This window comes from Vidua macroura, chromosome 30 (assembly GCF_024509145.1).
Source record: "Vidua macroura isolate BioBank_ID:100142 chromosome 30, ASM2450914v1, whole genome shotgun sequence".
In the NCBI taxonomy this organism is placed as follows: Eukaryota; Metazoa; Chordata; class Aves; order Passeriformes; family Viduidae; genus Vidua; species Vidua macroura.
In genome coordinates, this window is record NC_071600.1 from 1,509,182 (window position 1) to 1,530,068 (window position 20,887).

The 20,887-nt window shown below is 55.1% G+C and overlaps 1 protein-coding gene and 2 pseudogenes across 1 annotated transcript; 1 reads left to right on the top strand and 2 right to left on the bottom strand.

Annotated features, from left to right (window-relative positions):
• LOC128820668 (uncharacterized) overlaps nucleotides 1–20,887 on the bottom strand; it is a 1,438,581-nt pseudogene that overhangs the window by 930,251 nt on the left and 487,443 nt on the right.
• Nucleotides 1–20,887, top strand: part of LOC128820667 (uncharacterized) — a 2,212,279-nt pseudogene that overhangs the window by 390,763 nt on the left and 1,800,629 nt on the right.
• LOC128820744 (olfactory receptor 14J1-like) lies at nucleotides 11,755–13,571 on the bottom strand. The gene is made up of 2 exons (XM_054001565.1): nucleotides 13,506–13,571; nucleotides 11,755–13,381 (listed from the first exon to the last, which is right to left on the bottom strand). The coding sequence occupies exon 2, from the start codon at nucleotides 13,353–13,355 to the stop codon at nucleotides 12,429–12,431; it is 927 nt and encodes a 308-aa protein (XP_053857540.1). The 5' UTR covers nucleotides 13,356–13,381; nucleotides 13,506–13,571; the 3' UTR covers nucleotides 11,755–12,428.

Consider the following 20,887-nt stretch of genomic DNA (forward strand, 5'->3'; position numbering starts at 1 on the left):
GCCCTCTCACAGTGAGGTTGGAGCCTCATTGTCTGCAAAGCTGGCTGCAGCTGCAGGAATTCCCAGTGTCCAGAAGTGGCTCTGCAGCCCTTGGCTGTGAAAGGGTTAAGAGGACTGTGCCTAGGTATACTTGGGCAAGAAGAAGATAAATTGTACCCAATATGGAAGCTAGCAAAAATTAACCACAAGCTGAAGACACAGGATGAAACTTGGCAAGAAACAGGGAACAAAACTTGCAGAAATGAAGGGCAGAGCGTGCTAAAACCAGTGAGGAAATTGCTGAAACTGCCAACAAGAGCCTGCACATGCCTAGAGGAAAAAGGTGAAAAGGGCACGGCGATGAAGACGTCCAGCCTTCACCAGGGGACCACGGAGGAAGACGCGGAGCCTTCCTCAGTGCCACCTCCAGCGTGCGCTGTGCCTGCGCCTCGCGTGTGCTGATGATTGTAATGAGTACTGAGAAATACTTTGCATAACCACACCTTTTCTAGGGAAACTGTGAATATGCATAAAGTATAACCCTATATTGCAATCTGCTGTGTGCCTGAGCGTGTGTTAGGAGGAGATATCCCCGCGCACCCGGCGCGCTGAATAAAGCAAATCCCCGCTCCTTGGACTTGGTCTCGGAAGTGTCTCCTGGCCCGGTTTGGGGCCATTCCTGACCACGGGGTTCTGTCAAGTCACAGTGGAACCTTGGTGCCACATTGTTCCACGGCCTCACAATGCTCTCCTGGCTGCCATGAGGTCCCTCCCTCTGTGACACACTGCAGCCCTGGTTCCATGAGGGTCTCTTGGGTTCCACGGTGCACACCTTTTTCACATCTGAGCCTTGCTTCCGTGGGTTCTGTTATGGACAAATTCAATTGGGGAGGCCAATTATAGATAAATCAATTAACAAGAATTTATTAAGCAAGCGGTAGTAAGCAAAAGATGCTCTTTAGATCAACTGTGATGTCATGTTCCACATTCCATCTGGAACTTCCAGCGTCCAGCAAAGAGCACAACACAACCACTGGCCCTGTGTCAGCCCATCTTGTGTCAGCCCTTGTGCCAGCTCAGCCTTCACCATGCTCCCTGTCACCGTTCTTGTCACCTGCGCCCTGATACTCCCATCAGTCCTGAAAGCTCTCGATTGCCTGGATTTTGTCATCCATCCCTGCAGGATGCTGACATTGGTCCTGAGGAAGGTACGGTGCCATTCCATGGAGGTGGACACCCCCCAGCTGCCCGGCTGGGCTGGAGTTCTGTGGGGATGGTGTGGGACAGGGACCCCACTCTGAGGTGTTGCTACCTCTGCAGGCTGTCACAGACAGAGAGGACGAGATGGAGGTGAACATGCAGACTGATACAGAGGAGGACATGGAAGTGGATGGAGAAGAGACTGCAGAGGAAGAGATGGAGGTGGATGTGGAAGAGTACATTGAGGACATGGACATTGATGGAAAAGATGAGGAAGAGGCCATGATCTTGGGATGAAGACCAATACCAGCAGCAGGACGTGGTCCCCACAGGCAGAGTGGGTCCCCTGCTGCCAGGCTGGGACTGGGCTGGGTGGTCCCTGCTCAGGGATGTGGTACCCGTGCACTGGATTCTGGTGGCCATCCCCAGCCTGTCCTGCGCTTGCTGTGCCAGCCTGGGGGCACATGGAAGAGCCCTCTCTGCCTGATTGGAGTGACTGTGGCACTTGCTTTTCCTCAAGGACTGATGGAGATCCCAGACAGAGATGCCACCCTTTTGTACATATGTTTTAGGGTTTGTTGTTTTCTTTAGGATATAGATTTTACGGCTTCTTTTTGTCTTCTGTACATACGTTTCATAGACTTTTGTTAGATATGTTCTTAGGTATATACGTTCTATAGACAGTCATTGTTACAAATATTCTTCCAATGTAAATGTGTTCTATGTTCTCATTGCTGTTCTTCTGAAAAGAAACAATCTTTATTTTCCACACCCCAGTTCTCTTTCCATTTGCTTCAGGCACAGGCAGCATTTGCAAAGTTGTGGTTTCCGCTTGCTCCAGGTTCCCAGTGCCGGAGGTCGGTGGGGAAGCTGGCACAGCTGCCCCAGGAGTGGGGGTACCTGTGCACAGAGGGGTCCCACTGACAGAGGTCACTCTCTCACCTTGGTTCCATGAGGTTCTGGGGGTGTCTCCGTGGTCTCCTTGGATCCACAGTGTCACAATGGACCACTGGATCCACGTGGCCCTGCTGTGTCACCATGGCCCCTTGCTTCCATGGGACCCCAGGGTCACAATTGACTCCTTGCTTCCACATCACCCCCTCAGTGCCAAAATGGCCCCTTTGTTCCATGGGGAACACAAAAGATTTATAGAAACATGGAGCAAATCCTGCTTAACACAGCTGGGAACATCTGTTTGCATTCAAAAGAGAGGTTAAAGGTGAGGATGGCACCAGCAGCTTCCATCTGCAACAGAGATCCAGGGAAAGGACAGGGACAGAGAATTCAGCTGGGAGACTCAGAGAATTCTGCTTCCAGAGATCATTTCTGGCCACACTGTCCCTTGTAGAAAGGTGACACCATTCCAGGCAGCCTGTACTGAGCAGGTGCTTCCTGAGTGGGGTTTCTTGTTCAGGAAACCTGCTCAGGCTTTTCCATTCTTTCCTTCCCAAGAGGAAAACTTCTCCTGGGCCTGTGTGCAGGCAGAGCCCTGAGGAGAGCAGGTGGGACACGGTGCACTGGGCTGGGACATGGAGCTGCAGAGCTCAGGGACAAGGTTCTGCTGCAGGGCACAGGGATGCCAGTGCCAGGTGGGCCATGTCAGACATGGTGAGGCTGGGGCTGAGGAGCAGCTTGTCCAAACAGGGTCAGCCCTCAAGGGGCTCATTCTTCTAAATGCCCAGACCTCCTAAGGAGACATTCAGCATCAAGATCACCTGGGGAATGCTTCTATCAGCTCTTCTCTGAACTGGAAAATAAAAAAATACTCACTAGATTAAAGAAAAGAAGTAATGAGGTACACTTTGAAATCTTTCTCCTTAACAGAACTCGAGACTGAATCCAATCAGCTGCACAAGGCTTGGAGATTTGTAGACAAGTGAAGGAAGAAATAGAGCCTCCAAAGCTTTTCTGTATTTTGATGACTGCCACGGTGGATTTGAGGCTGAGTTCAGGACCCTCAGGCACAGAGAGAAGGTTGAAGAAGCTGCTCAAGGAGTCGGAAGCAAAACTCCAAGTCCCTTGGAGCATCACTGGGCCCCACTGAGGGCAGGCACTGCCAAAGGCTCCCCAGGGACTGGTGAGAGCAGATCCTTGAGGCCAGGACTGCAGGGAGCCAAAGGCTCAGAGCAGGGAACTGCAATGCTGAGCAAGGCCTGGGCTGGCTGGGGGAAGCAGAAAGGCCAAGCCCTGAGCCCAGCCTGGCACAGCAGGGCCTGTCCCTCACGGGTGGCTTGGGGCTGTTTGTGGGGCAGTGGGATGTGAGGGGCAGCAAGGACAAATGCCATAAACCTGCAACCCCCGCCAGCCTCCTCAGGGAGGGGCGAGGGAGAACCAAGTGCAGCCCTTCTGTGGAAAGTTCCTTCTGTGGGGCCTCCAGAGGCTCTGCCCGAGCCCAGGGCACAAAGGCCTGGGTGTCCCTGGCCCTGCCAGCCCTGCCCAGCCCTTGGCCATCTGTCCTGCAGGCTGTGCCCCCTGTGCGTGCTGCTCCTCTGCCCTGGCCGGCTGCACTCGCCCATCTCGCTGTGCCCCAGCATTTCTCACCCAGCGTTTCTGTGCCCTCCCTGGGCTCCCTGCACCAGCACTGCTGGCTCCTGGCACACAGAGCCCGGCCAGGAGCCCACCCTGCCAAGGGCCTTTGGAGCAGGGTGGTGGCTGCGATGGCTTCTGAGCTCAGCAGCTGCTCCTGGGATGGTTCCATGGAGAGCCAGCACAGCAACGCTGCTGTGCATTGTCCCTGCTGAGGGTCACACACTGGCAGGGCACATTCCCTGGCTGCAGGATTCGTGCCCGACCCAAGCACTGCACTTTTGGCTCCAGCACTGCTTTCCAACAAACACAGGGGAAGGCAAACTGTGTGCAGCTCATGGTATTTTAGAGTGTCTAAAACTTGCTAAATCACTGATTTGAGAGAGTGAGATCCATTTGGAATTAATGGCATGGAGAAGTAGTGCAACATGGAAAAGGGGAACATAGAAATAAATGGAGGAAAACGTTTCGACTGTTTCTTTCAATTTCCATTTCACTTCTGGAAAGCTGTTTCAGTTTTCCAGGAATCTTCTCCACTGTCCTGTCTGCTCTTTTCAAGAACCTTTTCTGGACAACCAGGTCGAGCTCCTGTCACAAGATGTGCCACCACCTGCAGCTTCTCTTGGCTTTCCACACCCTGCGTGCTGCAGGACTCTTGGAGCAAAGCAGGACAAAGGTTTGGAGAACTTGACAACTTGTCCTTTATTTTCCTGGTGGACTAGAGAGTTGTGCCATTGGTGAGGTTTTCACTGTTACTGTTCTACAATAAGAAAACTGGAGGTAGTATCAGGAATTGTTAGGGAATACAAGCCTGGCTGAATTCAGAGAAAGAATCTCCAGAGCCTGCAGCCAGAAGTGGAGAGTTGTGTGACAATCATTCCAACTTGTCAGTGGACATCTTGAAAATGATCTGGAATGTGAAAATAGTCTGACAGAGGGAGTTCGTTTCTGAGTTCAGTGTAGATGATTCCACATCTGGTGCCTTGGTGCATAAATTAAGAGTGCAATCAGTTCATGATAAGCACCAGAACAGGCTGGACCTCTCAGGAGATGACTGAAAGAATCTGAAAAGGAGAAATGCAGGCAATGACTTGGTGAACCTTGCCTGGAAAGAAGGGTGATTTTTTTCTAATTATTCTTAATCCATTCCCTTGGCTTTTGGCTTTCGTGGCAAGGCCATTTCCATCCCAGATTCATCATGAAGTGAGAAGCCTGAGCTTGTGGAAGTGCCTGAAAGATGCCCTGTTCCTCTGCAGGGACACTCAGGCTGGAGCAGGAGCCGGAGCCCTCTGTGGGGAAGCCTCCTCCGAGCTGGAATTTGTGCCGTGCTGGGAGAGGAGGAGGAGGGGGAGAGCGCTGGGCGCTGTGTGGCAGGAGCAGGAGGTTTGGGCCGCAGGACATTCCGTCTGCGCCGCTGCCCCGCAATGGGCGGCCGTGCCCGGGGCTCTGGGCCTGGCCCCGCGTGCGCTGAGCTCCCTGGGCTGGGCTCAGGTTCTGCTGGGACTGGGCACAGGCTGGGCTCTCACTGTGCTCACCAGCAGGGAAAACACCTCTGGGCACCTCCATTTCCTGCTGCTGGGAAGAAGCAATGAAGTGGGTCAAGAAATTCTCATTTCTGTTTGTCATGGTGGATTTTTAAATTTAATTCCACACTCCAGAGGCAATTTCTGTGATGGCCTCTGTCAGTTGATTCTATTTCATCAGCACCAGCAACAGGGCTGTGTTTGAGTGCTGCAAATGTGGCCTGTGTGGCTTTAATTCCCCTTGCCTTAGTGCTCAGGGGCTGGTGGGCATTCCAGTATCTGCTAATTTTTATGCCTGTGACAAAAATACTGACTTCACTGTCATGAAAGCACCGTGGGTAGCACCAACTGAAAGAGGCACTTGCAGTTTAATGGATAAAATTCAAGTGGCAAGCAGAGGAGGGCCAAGAGCAGCCGTGATCTGCAATTGCCAAGGCAAAGGCAGCAGCAGCCTCCTGCTGTCAGCTCAGGGTGAGTAAAACAGCGCTGAGAACAGCGCTGGAACCCGATCCTTTCTTCCTCTGAGGGCTGGCTCAGGGCAGCACAGGCGGGCCCTGAGGAGTCAGGGCTGTGTGTGGGTGCTTGTTGCTCTTCTCCAGAATTCAGCTGGAAAAAGCCCTCGGAAGCCGAGGCAGGAGCAGGTGGGAAGGGGCCGGCGCTGCTGCTGCTCCTGCCCGGGAGCCCCGGCTGGGCCGGGCCGGCGCCCACTGCGCTGCGGCTGCTGCCGCTGCCAGAGCCAGGCGGGACTCGGGGACAGGGAACGGACACGGGGGGACAGCAAAGGAACTGGGGCTGCAGGGATGTTGGAGCTCGGGCCAGCGCCAGCACAGAGCTTCAGCCCGCAGTTAACCCAGAGGGAAAGGCTGGGGAAAGGCTCCATTTCAGCCTTTCTTTACTTGTTGCTGTGAAGGGACTGAAATTAAAGGAGGACAGGCAGGGCCCGACCCCTTCTCCTTTGGGACGAGCCCCATGACTGGGGCTGTGAGGGGCCATGAGGATCTGTGAGGGGCCATGAGGGGCTGTGGGGGTCCATGAGGGGCCATGAGGGGCTGTGAGGGGCTGTGAGGAGCTGTGGGAGGCCAAGCACCTCATGGAACCAAGGGGCCATTGTGGCACAGCAAGGCCTTGTGGAACCAAAGGGACCATGGTGACACTGTGGAACCTCATGGTACCACAGGTCCAGTGTTACACAGCAGCCACAGCAGGACGCAGAACCAAGGAGATCACTGTGACGCACACAGCCTCATGGAATCAGGGCATCCATGTTACATGACTGAATTTCATGGAACCAAGGGTCCCTTGTGACACTGTGGAACCAAGGAGACTGCTGTTGGCAGTACGAAAGCTCATGGAACCAAAAGTCCATTGTGACACTGTGGGGCCTCATGGAACCATTGATACCTTTATGACACTTCAGGACCCATTGGAACCAAGGGGCCATTGTGACACCACAGGGCCTCACAGAACCAAGGCAACCACTGTGACACTGCAAGGCCTCATGGGGACAAGGGGCCATTGTGACACTGCGGGTCCCCATGGAACCAAGGGGCCAGCGTAACACATCCAGGCCAGGTGGAACCAAGGGGCCATTGTGACCCTGGGGAACCCAATAGAACCAAGGGACCATTTTGAGACTCTGCGACCACATGGAACCAATGGGCATTGTGGTATTGCTCATTCCCATGGAAACAAGGATTTCATTTTGACACTGCAAGGCCTCATGGAAGCAAGGGGCCATTGTGATGCTGCAGGGGCCCAAGGATCCAAGAAGATGGAACAGGTCTGGCTGGCTGGGCCTCCTGGAGGCCACCTGACTGGTCCAGCTGACCTTGGCATGTTGAGGGTTGCTTTTCATCAGCCCCTGAAACCCTGGAGTTCCATGCTTTCCTTCCTGTGGGAAAGAATAGTCCTTCTCCTCCAGGGGTTCATGGCTGATATTGGGATTCCTCCTCCAAATTTGATTATATGCAAGGATTATTCCCATATGAAACCTGCCAGGACAGACAGCACTGGCTGATCTTGGCCTCTTGGGGGCCACCTCTCACCTGCCTTCAAAGCACTGGGGGCCTGGGTTTTTCTTCCCATGGAAGAAACTATCTTTCACATCCAGGCATCCATGGCCAAAATTGAGAATCCACCTCCAAAAGTCCTTATATCCATGGATAGCTCCCAGATAAAACCTGCCAGGACTGTCCAGGTTCCCTTGGTTTCCTGAGGGCCAGCTCTCATCTGCCTTTCAAACACTGGGGCTCTGTACTTTCCTTCCTACGGAAAAGAACTGTCCTTCTCATACAGATGTCCATAGACAAAAGTGGGGTCTGGCCTCCCAAATTCTGTCTATCCAGGGATTCTTCTCTGACAACAGGTCTGGCTGCCTTGGCCAGCTTGAGGCCACCTCTAATCAGCCTTTGAAACACTGCAACTCCACCCTTTCCTTCCTATGGAGAACTGTCATTCCAGGCCAGGAACCCACGGCTGAAATGGAATTCCAACCGCAAAACTCCCCACATATCCAAGGGTTGCTTTCAGAGAAAGCTGAAAGGACAGACAGGTCAGGCTTGCCTTGGCCTCTGGTGACTGCTTCTCATGTGCCTTCAAAACCCTGGGGCTCTGTGGTTTCCTTCCTGAAGAAAAGAACTCTCCCTCTTGTCCAGGCGCTCTTGGCCTCAGGCACATGAGCACTGTACAGGGACACAGGAGCTCTGTGCTCAGTGGGGTGGAGAGTGAGGACAGCAGAGGAGAGCCCTGGGAGGGATTGAAGGGTGGTTTCACTGATGGTGAATCCTTTTGACATGGTAGAGAACAGCCAGAGAAAGAAAGAATTAATGCCAAGGGCAGCTGAGGAGGCCTGTTGGAGTCCAGGACATCCCTCTGGCTGCCCTGGCTGTCTTGAGACCCTGGCAGGGGGCTGGGAGACCTTGGCAAGAAGTCAAAAACACCTGTGGCTTCAATTTTAGCCTGTGGAAAAAGCTGCCAATTTTGTATGAGGAATTACAAGCCACAAGGCTTTGAGAAGTGTAGTAGTTGAATTAACACAGGGTGAAAAAGAATGGAATTTTGGCGTTTTTAGAATGGGGTTCAGAGGACAAGATGGAGGGATTTGGGCATGTCCTGACCTTTATTCTCCTTCTTCTTGTCCTCCATGTCTTGCTGTGATGGGGACATTTTTCTATTGGTTTAAGGTAGAGACAGACTGTCTAACATAAATGATAGATATTGGCACATTAATGTAAACATGGTACACGTAGTTTTTAGTATAAAATGTAAACGCTGCCCGAGGCAGCACACAGAATGCCATGGCGGACCTGCTGAACAGAGCTCAACAGGTCAGAGAAAGAATGTTATAGATGAGGAAAAATAAACAACCTTGAGAAGCTGATCCTTCGCATTCTGACTCCTTTGGCTGCACGGGCCGGGAGAACAAGGACTTTTACAATCTTGGGGTTCCTTTGTTGCCCAGACACCGAGAGAGGCCCAGACTGGAAACAAGGAGAAAGGAAAATCCATACATCCCAGTGCCCCAGGAAGAGCCCTGAGCAAAAAGAGATGGACAGGATCTGCCTGTCACAGTGTGACAGGAAAACGTCACACTGCAGGGAAAGAAGCTGGTGGTGTCCTGGGCCCCCTCCCTGCTGTGTCCCTGCCCCACAAGGCCTGGGCTGAGTCCTGCCCCTGCACGCTCAGCCAGGCTGAGATGGACACTAATGGTTTCTGGGCCAGGCTCTCGGAGCCCAGCCCAGCTCCCTGCAAGCTCTGCCAGCTGCCCTGAGCTCTGTGCAGCACCAAGGGCCTCTCCCCAGCACAGCCCAGCCGCCTCTGGCCCCACAGCTCTGCTCAGGCCAGGCTGCTCTGGCCACTGGCCCCACGGCCTCAGCCCCTGCCAAGGGCACAGCAGCAGCTGCAGCTCAGCCAGGACTCAGCCCCAGCCATGGGGGAAGGGGCTTGCCCAAGGCACAAGGAGGCTCCCTGGCTGCCCTGCTCCCCTCAGGCTCAGGTGCTGAGAGCTCTGCAGCCCCTGCTGCCATCCCATCTGCCCAGGCCAGCACAAGAGCCCCGGCCTTGGGGCCCTCCAGAGCTGCTCCTGCTCCAGGCCCAGGGCCCATCCCAAAGCACTGCAGGGCCCTGGGGAAGCAAGGGGCCATTGTGACACTGCGGGGCCTGGTGGCACTAAGAGGACCATGGTGACACTGTGTACGACATGGCATCACAGAGCCACGGGGCCACTGTGACACTGTGGGGCTGAATGGAAGCAAGGAGTGCATTGTGACAGTCTGGGGCCTGGTGGAACCACGGAGGACACTGTGACACTGCGGGGCCTTGTGGAACCAAGGGGCCATTGTGCCACTGCGGAACCAAGGAGACCCTTGGGAGAGCCTGGGGACAATGCGATCAAGGGGCCATTGCTCCATGGCAAGGACTCTGGGAACTGAGGGAACAATTGTGACACTGTGGTGCCCCATGGAACCAAGGGTCCCTGGTGACACTGCAGGATCTTGTGTCACCAGGGCTCCATTGTGACACTGCAGCACCAAGGAATTCATTGTGGTGCTCTGAGGCCTCATGGAAACAAGAGGCCACAGTGACCCTGCAGGGCCTTGTGGAACCATGCAGAGCTTTGTGACAGTGCAGGACCTCGTGTCATGATGGGGCCACTGTGACACTGCAGGGCCCCATGGAACCAAGGGGCCAGTGCTGCTCCTCAGGGACTCTTGGAATGAAGGAAACAGGTTTGACACCGTGGTGGCCCTTGGGACCAAGAGGCCATTGTGACACCGTGGGACCAAGGAGAGCATTGCTGGCCTGCCAGGCCACATGGAACCAAGGATCCACTGTGACACTGCAGGGCCTTGGGGGACCACAGTGACATTGTGACAGTGTGAGGCCCAAGGATCCAAGGGATTTATGACACCAAGGGGTCCCATGGAACCAAAGGGACATTGTGACACTGGGAGGCCTCATGGAATCATGGAGACCATTGAGAAAGTCTGGGGCCTCATGGAACCGTGGTGACACCAGGTTGTCTGGGAGTGTTGATCTGCTGGAGGGTAGGAGGGCTCTGCACAGGGCCCTGGACAGGCTGGATCCAGGGCCCAAATCCAACAAGGTGAGGTTTAACAAGTCCAAGTGCCGGGTCCTGCACTTTGGCCACAACAAGCCCTGCAGGGCTCCAGGCTGGTGACAGAGGGGCTGGAGGGCAGCCAGGCAGAAAGGGACCTGCAGGGACTGATGGACAGCAGGCTGGACATGAGCCAGCCGTGTGCCCAGGTGGCCAAGAAGGCCAATGGCTCCTGGGCTGGATCAGGAATGGTGTGGCCAGCAGGAGCAGGGCAGTGATTCTTCCCCTGTGCTGGGCACTGGTTGGGCAGCACCTCCAGTGCTGTGTCCAGCTCTGGGCCCCCAATTGAGGAAGGACATGGAGGGGCTGGAGTGTGTCCAGAGAAGGGCAACAAGGCTGGTGAGGGGTCTGGAGCACAAGTCCTGTGAGGAGCAGCTGAGGGAGCTGGGGTTGTTGATCCTGGAGAAGAGGAGGCTCAGGGGAGACAAGGCGGTGTCAGGGCACAGGTTGGACTTGATGATGTCCAAGGTCTTTTCCAACCTTGCTGATTCTGTGATTCTCTGAAACCACCCTTGGAGCAGTTGCAGGAGGAGCCCTGGGCCTCCTCTTCAGAAGCTGCAACAGCCCAGGTCCCTCAGCTTCTCCTCACAGCCCCAAAGCCCATCCTGTCAGTCCTGCAGAGCCTCTGCAGCTCCTCCTCCTTGCCCAGAACAGGGAGCCCCACAGGCAGACACAGCAGCCCAGATGTGCCCCCCTGGCCTGGGCTGCCTCTGGCAAGGGAGCAGCACGAGGCACTGCAGGAGCCTGCAGACAATTCCTGCAGCACCTGTGGGATGATCCTGCTCCCCAAGGGACGTTCCCATGGTGCCAAGTCAGGAACTGGAATGGGGAGTGGGGCCAGAGAGGAAAGGGCAAACAGGGATGGGCTGTGTGCAGGGGAGGGAACAGGGCTGGGCAAGAGGAAGAAATTTGGAGCAGGAAGAGTAAAGAAAGCAAAAGTGGAGCAAAGGAAATGCTTAGGGCAGTTTGGGGATGGCTGCCAGGCAGCGCTGGCTCGGAGCAACAGCGTCTGCAGTGGGACAGGAAACTCCCAGCTGATGGGAACAAACTTTCTGGCTGAGTGCAGAGGCCAGGACAAAGCTGAGTGCTTTCCCTGGCGTCCCCCAGATCTTCCTGGCCCCAGGGGCTGATGGCATTTGTGCTGCCTCAGGTTCATGTCCCCACAGCACCAGCACGGGGGTGCTCCCGCCTGCTGTGTGCAATGCAAACAGGGGCTCCTGAGCCAGCGCTGCCGTGTCTGTGCCTGCAAGGATGCGGCACCTGTGTGAGCTGGGGGAGAGGCCAGGGCTGCAGAGGGGGGATGTTGTTGGCAGCTCCATGAGGACGCTCTGGGACGCTGCCCTGGGCTGTGCAGCGCACTGGGGATGGATCAGCCCCTGCTCTGCTGCTCCTTCCCGTCTCCCTCAGGGCCCTGGCAGAGCACCAGCCGTGCTGTTTGCCCCCAGCCTGCCCACGGCCAGCCTGGGGCTGCTGACGGGGGTTTTCTGTGCTGAGCATTGGCCTGGCCGTGTTCTTGAGAGAGCCTGGGCAAGGAGCCTGGAGCCCCCAGGCCCTGGCCTGAGGCCTCAGCGCTGCCCCAGCAGTGCCCATGGCCTGTCCCTGCTGCAGCCCCGGCACTGCCACCCCCAGGACTGTGCCCGGCCCCGAGAGCACTCAGGCCCTGCAGCAACACCAGGGCCACCAGGGCAGCGGGGCAGGGCCACGGGAGCAGCACTGCCAACACCAAGTGCTGCTGCTGCTGCTGGGCACAGCTGCTGTGCCAGCACTGATCTGCCCCCAGCTCTGCACACAGACATTGCTGCTGCAGCTCCAGAGAAGGCAACAAAAGGGCATCTTTGCAGAAAATTTGCTGGGAGATCCTTGAGTTCCTTTAAAGCCACCGAGAGCGCAGCCCCTCATTGACACACTCTGTGGCCACAGGGAAGGTTGAGGCAAACAAAATGAGAAATGGCACAAAGAATTACATTGCTTTGTGGACAATACAAAAAAAGTAAAACAAAGGAAAAGAACCTCCAAAATGTAACCAACAAGAAGTACCAAGAATGACTTTTATTACAAGTGATTGGCAGAAATTGGCCAGCAGTTTAATGTTTCTGAAAGCATCCAGTCATCAGTCTCCACACTGCAGCCTTGAGCTCCTGGTTCCTCAGGCTGTAGATGAGGGGGTTCAGGGCTGGAGGCACCACCGAGTACAGAACTGACACTGACAGATCCAGGGATGGGGAGAACATCGAGGGGGGCTTCAGGTGAGCAAACACTGCAGTACTGAGAAACAGGGAGACCACAGCCAGGTGAGGGAGGCAGGTGGAAAAGGCTTTGTGCTGTCCCTGCTCAGAGGGGATCCTCAGCACAGCCCCGAAGATCTGCACATAGGAGAAAACAATGAACACAAAACAGCCAAGCGCTAAACAGGCACTAACTGCAATGAGCCCAAGTTCCCTGAGGTAGGATTTGGAGCAGGAGAGCTTGAGGATCTGTGGGATTTCACAGAAGAACTGGCCCAGGGCATTGCCATGGCACAGGGGCATGGAAAATGTATTGGCTGTTTGCATGAGAGCATTGAGAAAGGCCCAGGCAGCTGCTGCCATGTGGGCACAAGCTCTGCTGCCCACGAGGGTCCCGTAGTGCAGGGGTTTGCAGATGGACACGTAGCGGTCGTAGCACATGATGGTCAGCAGGAAATACTCTGCTGAGATGAAGAACAGAAAGAAAAAGAGCTGTGCAGCACATCCTGTGTAGGAGATGGTGCTGGTGCCCCAAAGGGAATTGTGCATGGCTTTGGGGACAGTGGTGCAGATGGAGCCCAGGTCGCTGAGGGCCAGGTTGAGCAGGAAGAAGAACATGGGCGTGTGCAGGTGGTGGCCGCAGGCTACGGCGCTGATGATGAGGCCGTTGCCCAGGAGGGCAGCCAGGGAGATGCCCAGCAAGAGGCAGAAGTGCAGGAGCTGCAGCTGCCGCGTCTCTGCCAGTGCCAGCAGGAGGAAGTGGCTGATGGAGCTGCTGTTGGACATTTGCTGCCTCAGGAAATGGTTTTCTGCTGAGGAGAAAAATACAGGACTGGGTCAGGCCACACTTCTATGAGGAAAATATATTGCATATCTCATAGCAATTCAGCTTTCAGGGTTGCTCTTTTCAGGATCACTTCTGTGCATTCCCCTCACCTGGGCTCTGGGTTTTGCAGGCACTGAGAACAGGGACTCACAGATGGGCTCAGGAGGATTCCTTCTTGTGCAGTGAGAGGCAACTGAGAATGCTGGCTGATCTCCAATTAAATGGACTTGTGAAACACAAAAAAGCTTTTCAGCTCAACTATTTGTAATTTGCCCATCTGAAGAACTGAGCTGAGGGAGTTCCTTGTATTTGTTCATCCAGCTGCACCTGCCACAGTTAGGAGTGGCTGTGGGTCTTTGAAATCCCTGCCATTTCTAATGCACTGCAGGTGAAATCGTGTGGGTGTGAGAGGCACAGGGATGGTCTCTCAGTGCAGGGACAAGAGAGCAGCTCTGGCCATCAGGGCTGTTCTCAGCTGCCCCTCGCTGGCAGCTTTGAGCTGAAGGAGAGGCAGCCAGAGGAGTTCCCCTAGAGAGAACCAGGGCAGTGCTGAGAGCAGAGGGCTCTGGGCTCACAAAGCAGATGGACAGAGTCCTCGCTTTCCCTCAGGGTGCCTCACTGGGATCTCAGCTGTCTCCTGCCAGGCTGGTGCACAGAGGGATCATTGCAGCTGCCCAGGTGCAGCTGCCCAGCAGCATTTCCCTGGCCCTACCACTGAGCTGTCTGCTCCATGGGGATCCCAGGCAGCCCAGAGACAGCAGGGGAGAGCTGTGCCCTTCTGGAGGGCACCTGCAGCCCTGCAGGACACCCAGGGAATCAGCTGAATGGCCCCTGAGGGCACCTGGGCACTCTGCTCACACAGACACATCTCCACAGCAGCATCCAAAGGGTCCCTGCCTGGACGGGCACCTGCCCCCCCCAAACCCTGGCACTGGCTCAGAAAACCCAATGGTGGCAACAAGGACAGCACAGGCACCTGGGCATGGCACTGAAATGTCACACTGCTCCTGCCAGGGGAGGAGGGACACTGAGACTGATGGAAATCAGGGGCTTGTCCTTCCTTGCCTGGCTCTGGCTGCTGCAGGGGCAATGCACAGCCGAGCCCCCGTGGGATGAGGGCAGGAGCTCTGCTTAGGGTGGGAAAGGAGCCCGGGGAGGAGCTGCAGGGGGAAGGTGTCTGAGCCACAGGGACAGCAGGGAGGTGCCACATCCCCCTGCCCAGCATTTGTGGCAGCAGCTCCCTGTCCCTCCCTGCCCGTGTCCCTGCTGAGGGGAGCTGTTCCTGCCAGCAGTGTCTCCCTGTGCCCAGCTCCGCTCCCTGCCAGGGCTCACAGAGCCCATCCCCAGCCCACGGCCCCGGGGCAGCTCTGCCTGGGCAGGGACCTGTCCTGTGCCTCTGAGGGGGCAGCAGGGAAGCCCCGCTCTGGAGCTTGTTCTGCTCCACACCAGGACATCCAGGAGAGCCACCCTGACAGGTCCTGTCAGTGCTGGCATTGTCAGAGACACTTCCAGGAACTCACCTGCATTGCTCTGCAGCCAGAGACTCACCGTGTCCAGAGGCTGTGCAGATTTCTCCCCTGATGGGGACTCTCCTGTCCTCCCACCCCAGGCTGCCTTTAAACTCGTTCTCACTGATGCTGCCTGCCCTTACTGCCTGCAGGTACTGCCCTGTCTGCCCTATGGCCACCTCCTCTGCACCAGAGGAACTGGGAGAGCCCTTGCAAAAGACCATGGAAACTGTGGGATGGGCCAGCCTTAGGAGATCCCTCCAGGAATGGAAGTTTAACTTTCCTAGAGACAGAGAATTATTCATTCAAACCCTGTGAAGATTTCTCCTCTAGTGAGGTCTCAGTCACTCTCCCAGCCCAGGCTGATTGAAGCTCTCTGTGCCTCTGGGCTGTGCCCGCGCTGGCTGCAGGCAGTGCCCCAGCCCTGCTGGGCTGGGAGAAGAGCTGCTCATCCAGAGAAATGTGCTTTTGAAGCTCTCCTTGGTTACCAGCATCGCCCTCTGTGCCAGGAGCCCGGCCCAGCTCAGCAGCACAGACACAGCACAAGGACTTGAATGAGCCTCTGGGGCTTTGTGCTCAGGCCCTGAACATCAGGCCCTGAGAGGCAGCTGCAGAAACCTCTCCAGAGCTCCAAGTCAGAATCCAACTCCAAAGTTTCTTTGACTTTTAATGGGTCCCAGTGAGGGACACGACTGAGAAAGTGTCCCCAGGCCCCAGGCAGAGCAGAGAACTGGAGGCACTGATGACAGGTGGGGACCAAGAGAAGCCAAGTCTTGGTGGCCTGGGGCACAGCAGGGTCTGTGCCACCAAGGGCTGTCAGGAGACACCTTGTCCTGCGGCCCTGGGGCCTCCTGGCACAGCCCCAGCCAGGCTGGGCACTGTCAGCCCCTTGTCCTGCCCTCTGCATCCCCCCCTAGCCCACATCCCAGTGGCCTCAAGGATCTGCTGGAAGGAGTCCCTGGGGAGCCTTGCTCAGCAATGGCCCTGGGGGCTCCACAATGCTCCCAGGCACTGCAGGTTTTTCAAAGGACTTTGGCTTTGGCTTTTGCCTTGCAGTCTCTGAGAGCTTTGTGCAGTCATGGCCTCCAATTATCTGCTGTAATTAGTCCCTGGAGAGGCTTTGTCAGGAACAACACTCAGTGGGGCTCATTAATGCTTCAAGGTACTTCAGTTCTTTTAAGGTACTTGGTGTTTCCCTTTGGATACAGACTCTGTGAGAGGTTTGTGCAATCATGGCCCCAATTATCTGCTTTAACGAGTCCCTGGAGAGCTTTGTACTGACACTCAGTGGGGCTCATTAATACTTTGAGATACTCAACTTTTTTCAGGTACTTTGGATTTTCCTTTCCACATGGTGAGGTTTTTGTGCCATTTTGAGTCTCTGAGAGGTTTTTGTGCCATCCTGGCCTCCAGATCTCTCCTCCAAGGAGTCCATGAGGAGCCTGTGTTGGGGATGGACCTCTGTGGGACCCATTAATCCTTTGAGACACTTTGGATATTTCCTCGGACTTGGACTCCTGGAAAGGTTTGTGCAATCTCCTCTCAGGCCCTGAGGTTCCAGGGCTCAGCTCCAAATGCACCACGGGGCTCATTAGGATCAAGCAAGTCCTGACAAACCATGGCTCTGCCTTGATTTCCCTCTGCTCTACTGCAGTTCATCAGGAAGTTTCTTCAGTGGTTTTGGTTCTCCAATTTGAAATTTCTCAGCCAATGCATTAATTAGTGTGGTGGGTTCAGTGCTGCCTAATTACCAGTGCACCCACTAGAATATACTTACTCATTTCCTGCTGTGAGATGTGATTAGGAGAAAGGCAAATTGGGCTCAAAACTTTAAAAGGGTATAAAGAAAAGTTTAGAATAGTAAGTAAAAGTAAGAGAAATGAGAATCAGAACAAAACTTTCACAACACTTCTCCTCTCTCCCTATAACCTCACCATGTAAAGAGACAAAACCTAAAATTTTTAGTTAGTTTACCACCTCTTGAATGGTCTTTGTTCAGTTCACGTATAGAGAGAAGTTCCTCTTGTTAATGTTATGGAGACTTCTCCACAAGAAAACAGTTCTCTCATGGCCTTTCATTTCCACAAATAGCAGCTGCATGGAAAAATCTGCAATCGTGAAGTCCCTCCCAGTTTTTCACAGTTTTTCCCACAGCTGTGTCTATGGGCCATGTCAGCTTATGGGGTACTGGTTTACAGATGAGCTGTTGAAGAGCAAAGGTTCTCTTCATTTATTTCTGAAATCATCTTCATCTCTGGGAACAGAGGTCTTCTTCTTCTCTCCCTGAGGGCACAGGGTCTCATCACTCTGCTCTCTTTCTCTGTTCAAACTTCTCATGGGATCACAGCTACTGCAACATTTGCTTACTTTAACATGGAGGCCTTTGCTGAACAAGTCATCTCCCCATTCTTTTCAATGCATTATAGGGAAAAAGAGAGTCTGATGTATCAATTCCATCCTTCTCCATAGCTTTAGCAGAGGATTTCAGCCCCAAGATCAAGGCATCTCCTCATCCCTCCCATCTGGGACTCAACTTCCTCTTCACTGACCTGGGTGTCTTCACGTTGCTCCTCTGTGTGCCTGCACTTTGTCCTTTTCTCTCACTGGAGGGAGGATGGAAGCACGGGAAGAGTCAATATCTGAGGCGGGGCCTGCAGATGGTTGCGTGAGCCCGGCCGGGCTGGGTCCTTGCGGCCGGAGCTGTTTTGCCATGGAGGTTTGTGCAGCGGCTGCGCTGGGGCTGTGTCAGGCTGGGCGGCGCTGGGGGCAGGGCCAGGATCTCAGCAGCCAGGCCAGAGCAGAGCAGCAGCACGGCCGGGGCCGATGGCTTCTCCTGGCCCTGCCCGCTGGTTGCGGGCCAAGCCCAAGGGCGGCAGAAGCTTGGCCGAGCCGGCCCGGCCCGGGGCTGCTCCTGGGGCCCGGCGGATCCTGGCTGGGCCCGGGCTGGCGGCGGGGCAGGGCTCGGCAGCGGCCAGATGTCAGCAAGCGCAGCCACGGCCCGGCCCGGCCTCGGCCCCGCGGCCTCCCCTCCCCTGCCCGGCAGCCGATGGGGCCTGGCGGGCTCCCTGGGAAGGGGCCCGGCCCCACGGCAGGAGCCGCCCGGCCCGCCCCGGCCCAGACGGGGGCTGGCCCGGCCTTGGCACCTCTGTGCTGGCCAGAAGGGAAAGAGACCCAGCCAGGCTTCTTCCTCTTTAACTTGTGTCTTCACAGAGGCGTGTGCAGTTTCCTTAGTGGTTTAACAGATTGTCAATTCCCACAGCTAATTACTGATTGGTTTTTTTGTCAGACACGGAGGAAACTGCTAGCAGCTTCTCTCAGGACATCACTTGTGTGATGCAAAACCACCACAACAGCACAGAGCACAGAGCTGCTTTGTCCATATCTAGTGGTCATGTGCCCAAGGCCCCAAAACCCCACCTTGGGAGATCTCTGGGCCCTTTCCAAGGTGTTTTCAAATAAAAACTTTCAGCTCATAGTCTAAGAAAATCACCAGAGGACAGGGCCAGCCTGACCTGTGTGTCCTGGCTACTTTTGTCTGGGAGCAAGTCATGGATATATGGAATTTAGGCGGCCAAATTCTAATTTTGGCCATGGTCCCTTGGCAAGAAGGCTGGTTTTTTTTCCATAGCAAGGAAGGAAGGAACAGATCCTAAGTGTTTCAGGGGCAGATGAGAGGTGACCACCAGAAGGCTAGGCCAGCCAGAGCTGGCTGTTTTTTTTTCTGAGAGATACTCTTAGAAATAGGAAAATTTGTTGGGAGGGTACCAATTTAGGCAATGGGCATCTGGAAAGATGGACAGTTCTTTTCCATAGCATGGAAAGCATGGAGCCTCAGTGCTCCCGGGGCTAATGAGAGGCAGCCCTTGGCATTCCAAGATCAGCCAGACCTGTCAGGTGGCCCCTGGGAGGCCAAGCCAGCCAGACCTGTTCCATGTTCCCTCGGTTCCATGGGGCCCCACAGTGTCCCAATGGTCCCTTGCTCCCAGGAGGCCCTGAGGTGTCACAATGCCCCCTTGGTGACACGAGGCCCTGAAGGGTCCTCATGGTCTCCATGGTTCCATCAGGCCCCACAGAGTCAGAATGGTCTCTGGGTCCATGAAGCCCTGCTGTGTCACCATGGCCCCTTGGTTCCATGGGCTCCAGTGGTGCCACAATGATCCCCTTGGTTCCATGAGGTCCCCACAGTGTCACAGGGATCTCCATGGGAAGGAAAGAACCGAGCCCCAGTGTGGCAGGGGCAGCCACCAGAGGCCAAGGCCAGCCAGACTTGACGGTACTGGCAGATTTTGGCTGGGAACAACCCTCGGATATTGGGAATTTTTGAGGTGGAATCCCAGTTTCAGACATGGACACCTGGAGGGGAAACACAATTCTTTTCCATGCAAAGAAAAGCACGGAACACCACTGCTTGAGGGGCAGATGAAAGGCGGCCATCAGAGGCCTAAGGCAGCAAGACGTCTCTGTCCTGATAGCTTTTATCTGAAAGCAACCCTTGGATATAGGGAATCTGGGAGGTGGGACCCCAATTTTGGCCATTTCTGCATAGATAAGAAGGACAGTTCTATTCCATAGGAAGGAAAACACTGAGCCCAAGTGTTTCAAAGACAGAACATGAGAGAGATGGGGCTCCTGGGAAGCCAAGCCAGCCAGACCTGTTTGTCCTGGCAGCTTTTGTCGTGGAGGGATCTTTGGATATATGGAATTTGGGAGAAGGAATCTCAATTTTGGCCACGGACACCTTGAGAAGAAGGACGGTTCTTTTCCATAGGAAGGAAAGCACCGAGCCCCAGTGTTTGGAAAGCAGGTGAGAGGCAGCCCCTAAGAGGCCTAGGGCAGCCAGACCTGTCTGTCCTGGCTGATTTCACTGGGGAGCAATCCTTGGATGTACAGACTTTTGGAGGTGGAATCCCAATTTTGGCCATGGGCACCTGGTCAGGATTGGATGATTTTTTGGTGCAGGAAAGAAAAGCATGAAGTCCAAGTGTTCTGGAAGAAGATGAGAGCTGGCCACCCTTAGGCGAAGCCAGCCAACCTGTCTCTCCTGGCATCTTTCATCTAGGGGCTATCCTTGGACACTGGGCATTTTGGAGGTGGAATATCAATTTTGGCCGTGGGTGCCTGGACAGGAAGATGAGTTCTTTTCATTAGGAAGGAAAGCACAGAGCCCCAGTGTCTCAGAGTCACATGAGTGCCAGCCCTCAGGAAGGCAAGGCCAGCCAGACTTGTCAGTCCTGGCAGCTTTTGTCTGGGAGTTGTCCTTGGATATAGGGAATTCTGGAGGCAGATGCCCAATTTTGGCCATGGGTGCCTGGTGGAGATGGATGTTTTTTCCCATAAGAAAGAAAAGCACATGGTCCCAGTATCTCAAAGGGCAGATGAGAGGTGGTCCCCAGGTGGCCCAGCCAGCCAGACCTGTTCCATGTTCCCTTGGTTTCGTGGGACCCCACAGTGTCACAATGGTCTCCTTGGTTCCATGAGGCCCTGGAGTGTCACAATGTCCCCCTTGCTTCTGCAGTGTCACAATGGCCCCGTGCTTCCATGAGGCCTTGCAATGTCACAATGTCTCTGTGGTTCCACAAAGCCCTGATGTGTCACAATGGCCCCTCGGCTCCGTGCGCCCTCGCTGTGTCACAACGGCTCCTCTGTGACACTGCAGCTCCACAAGGTCACCATGGACCCTTGGTTCCTTGGGGCCCCCGAGTTCCACAATGGTCTCCTTGATTCCATGAGGCCCCACAGTGTCACACTCGCCCCTTGGTTCCATGGGCCCAACAGTGCCACAGTGATCCCGTGGTTCCACAACTTCCCACAGTGTCACACTGGCCCCTTGGTTCCATGAGGATCTGGAGTGTCACACAGCTTTGTGACATTTGTCCTTGCTGCCCCTCACATCCCACTGCCCCACAAACAGCCCCGAGCCACCCGTGAGGGACAGGCCCTGCTGTGCCAGGCTGGGCTCAGGGCTTGGCCTTTCTGCTTCCCCC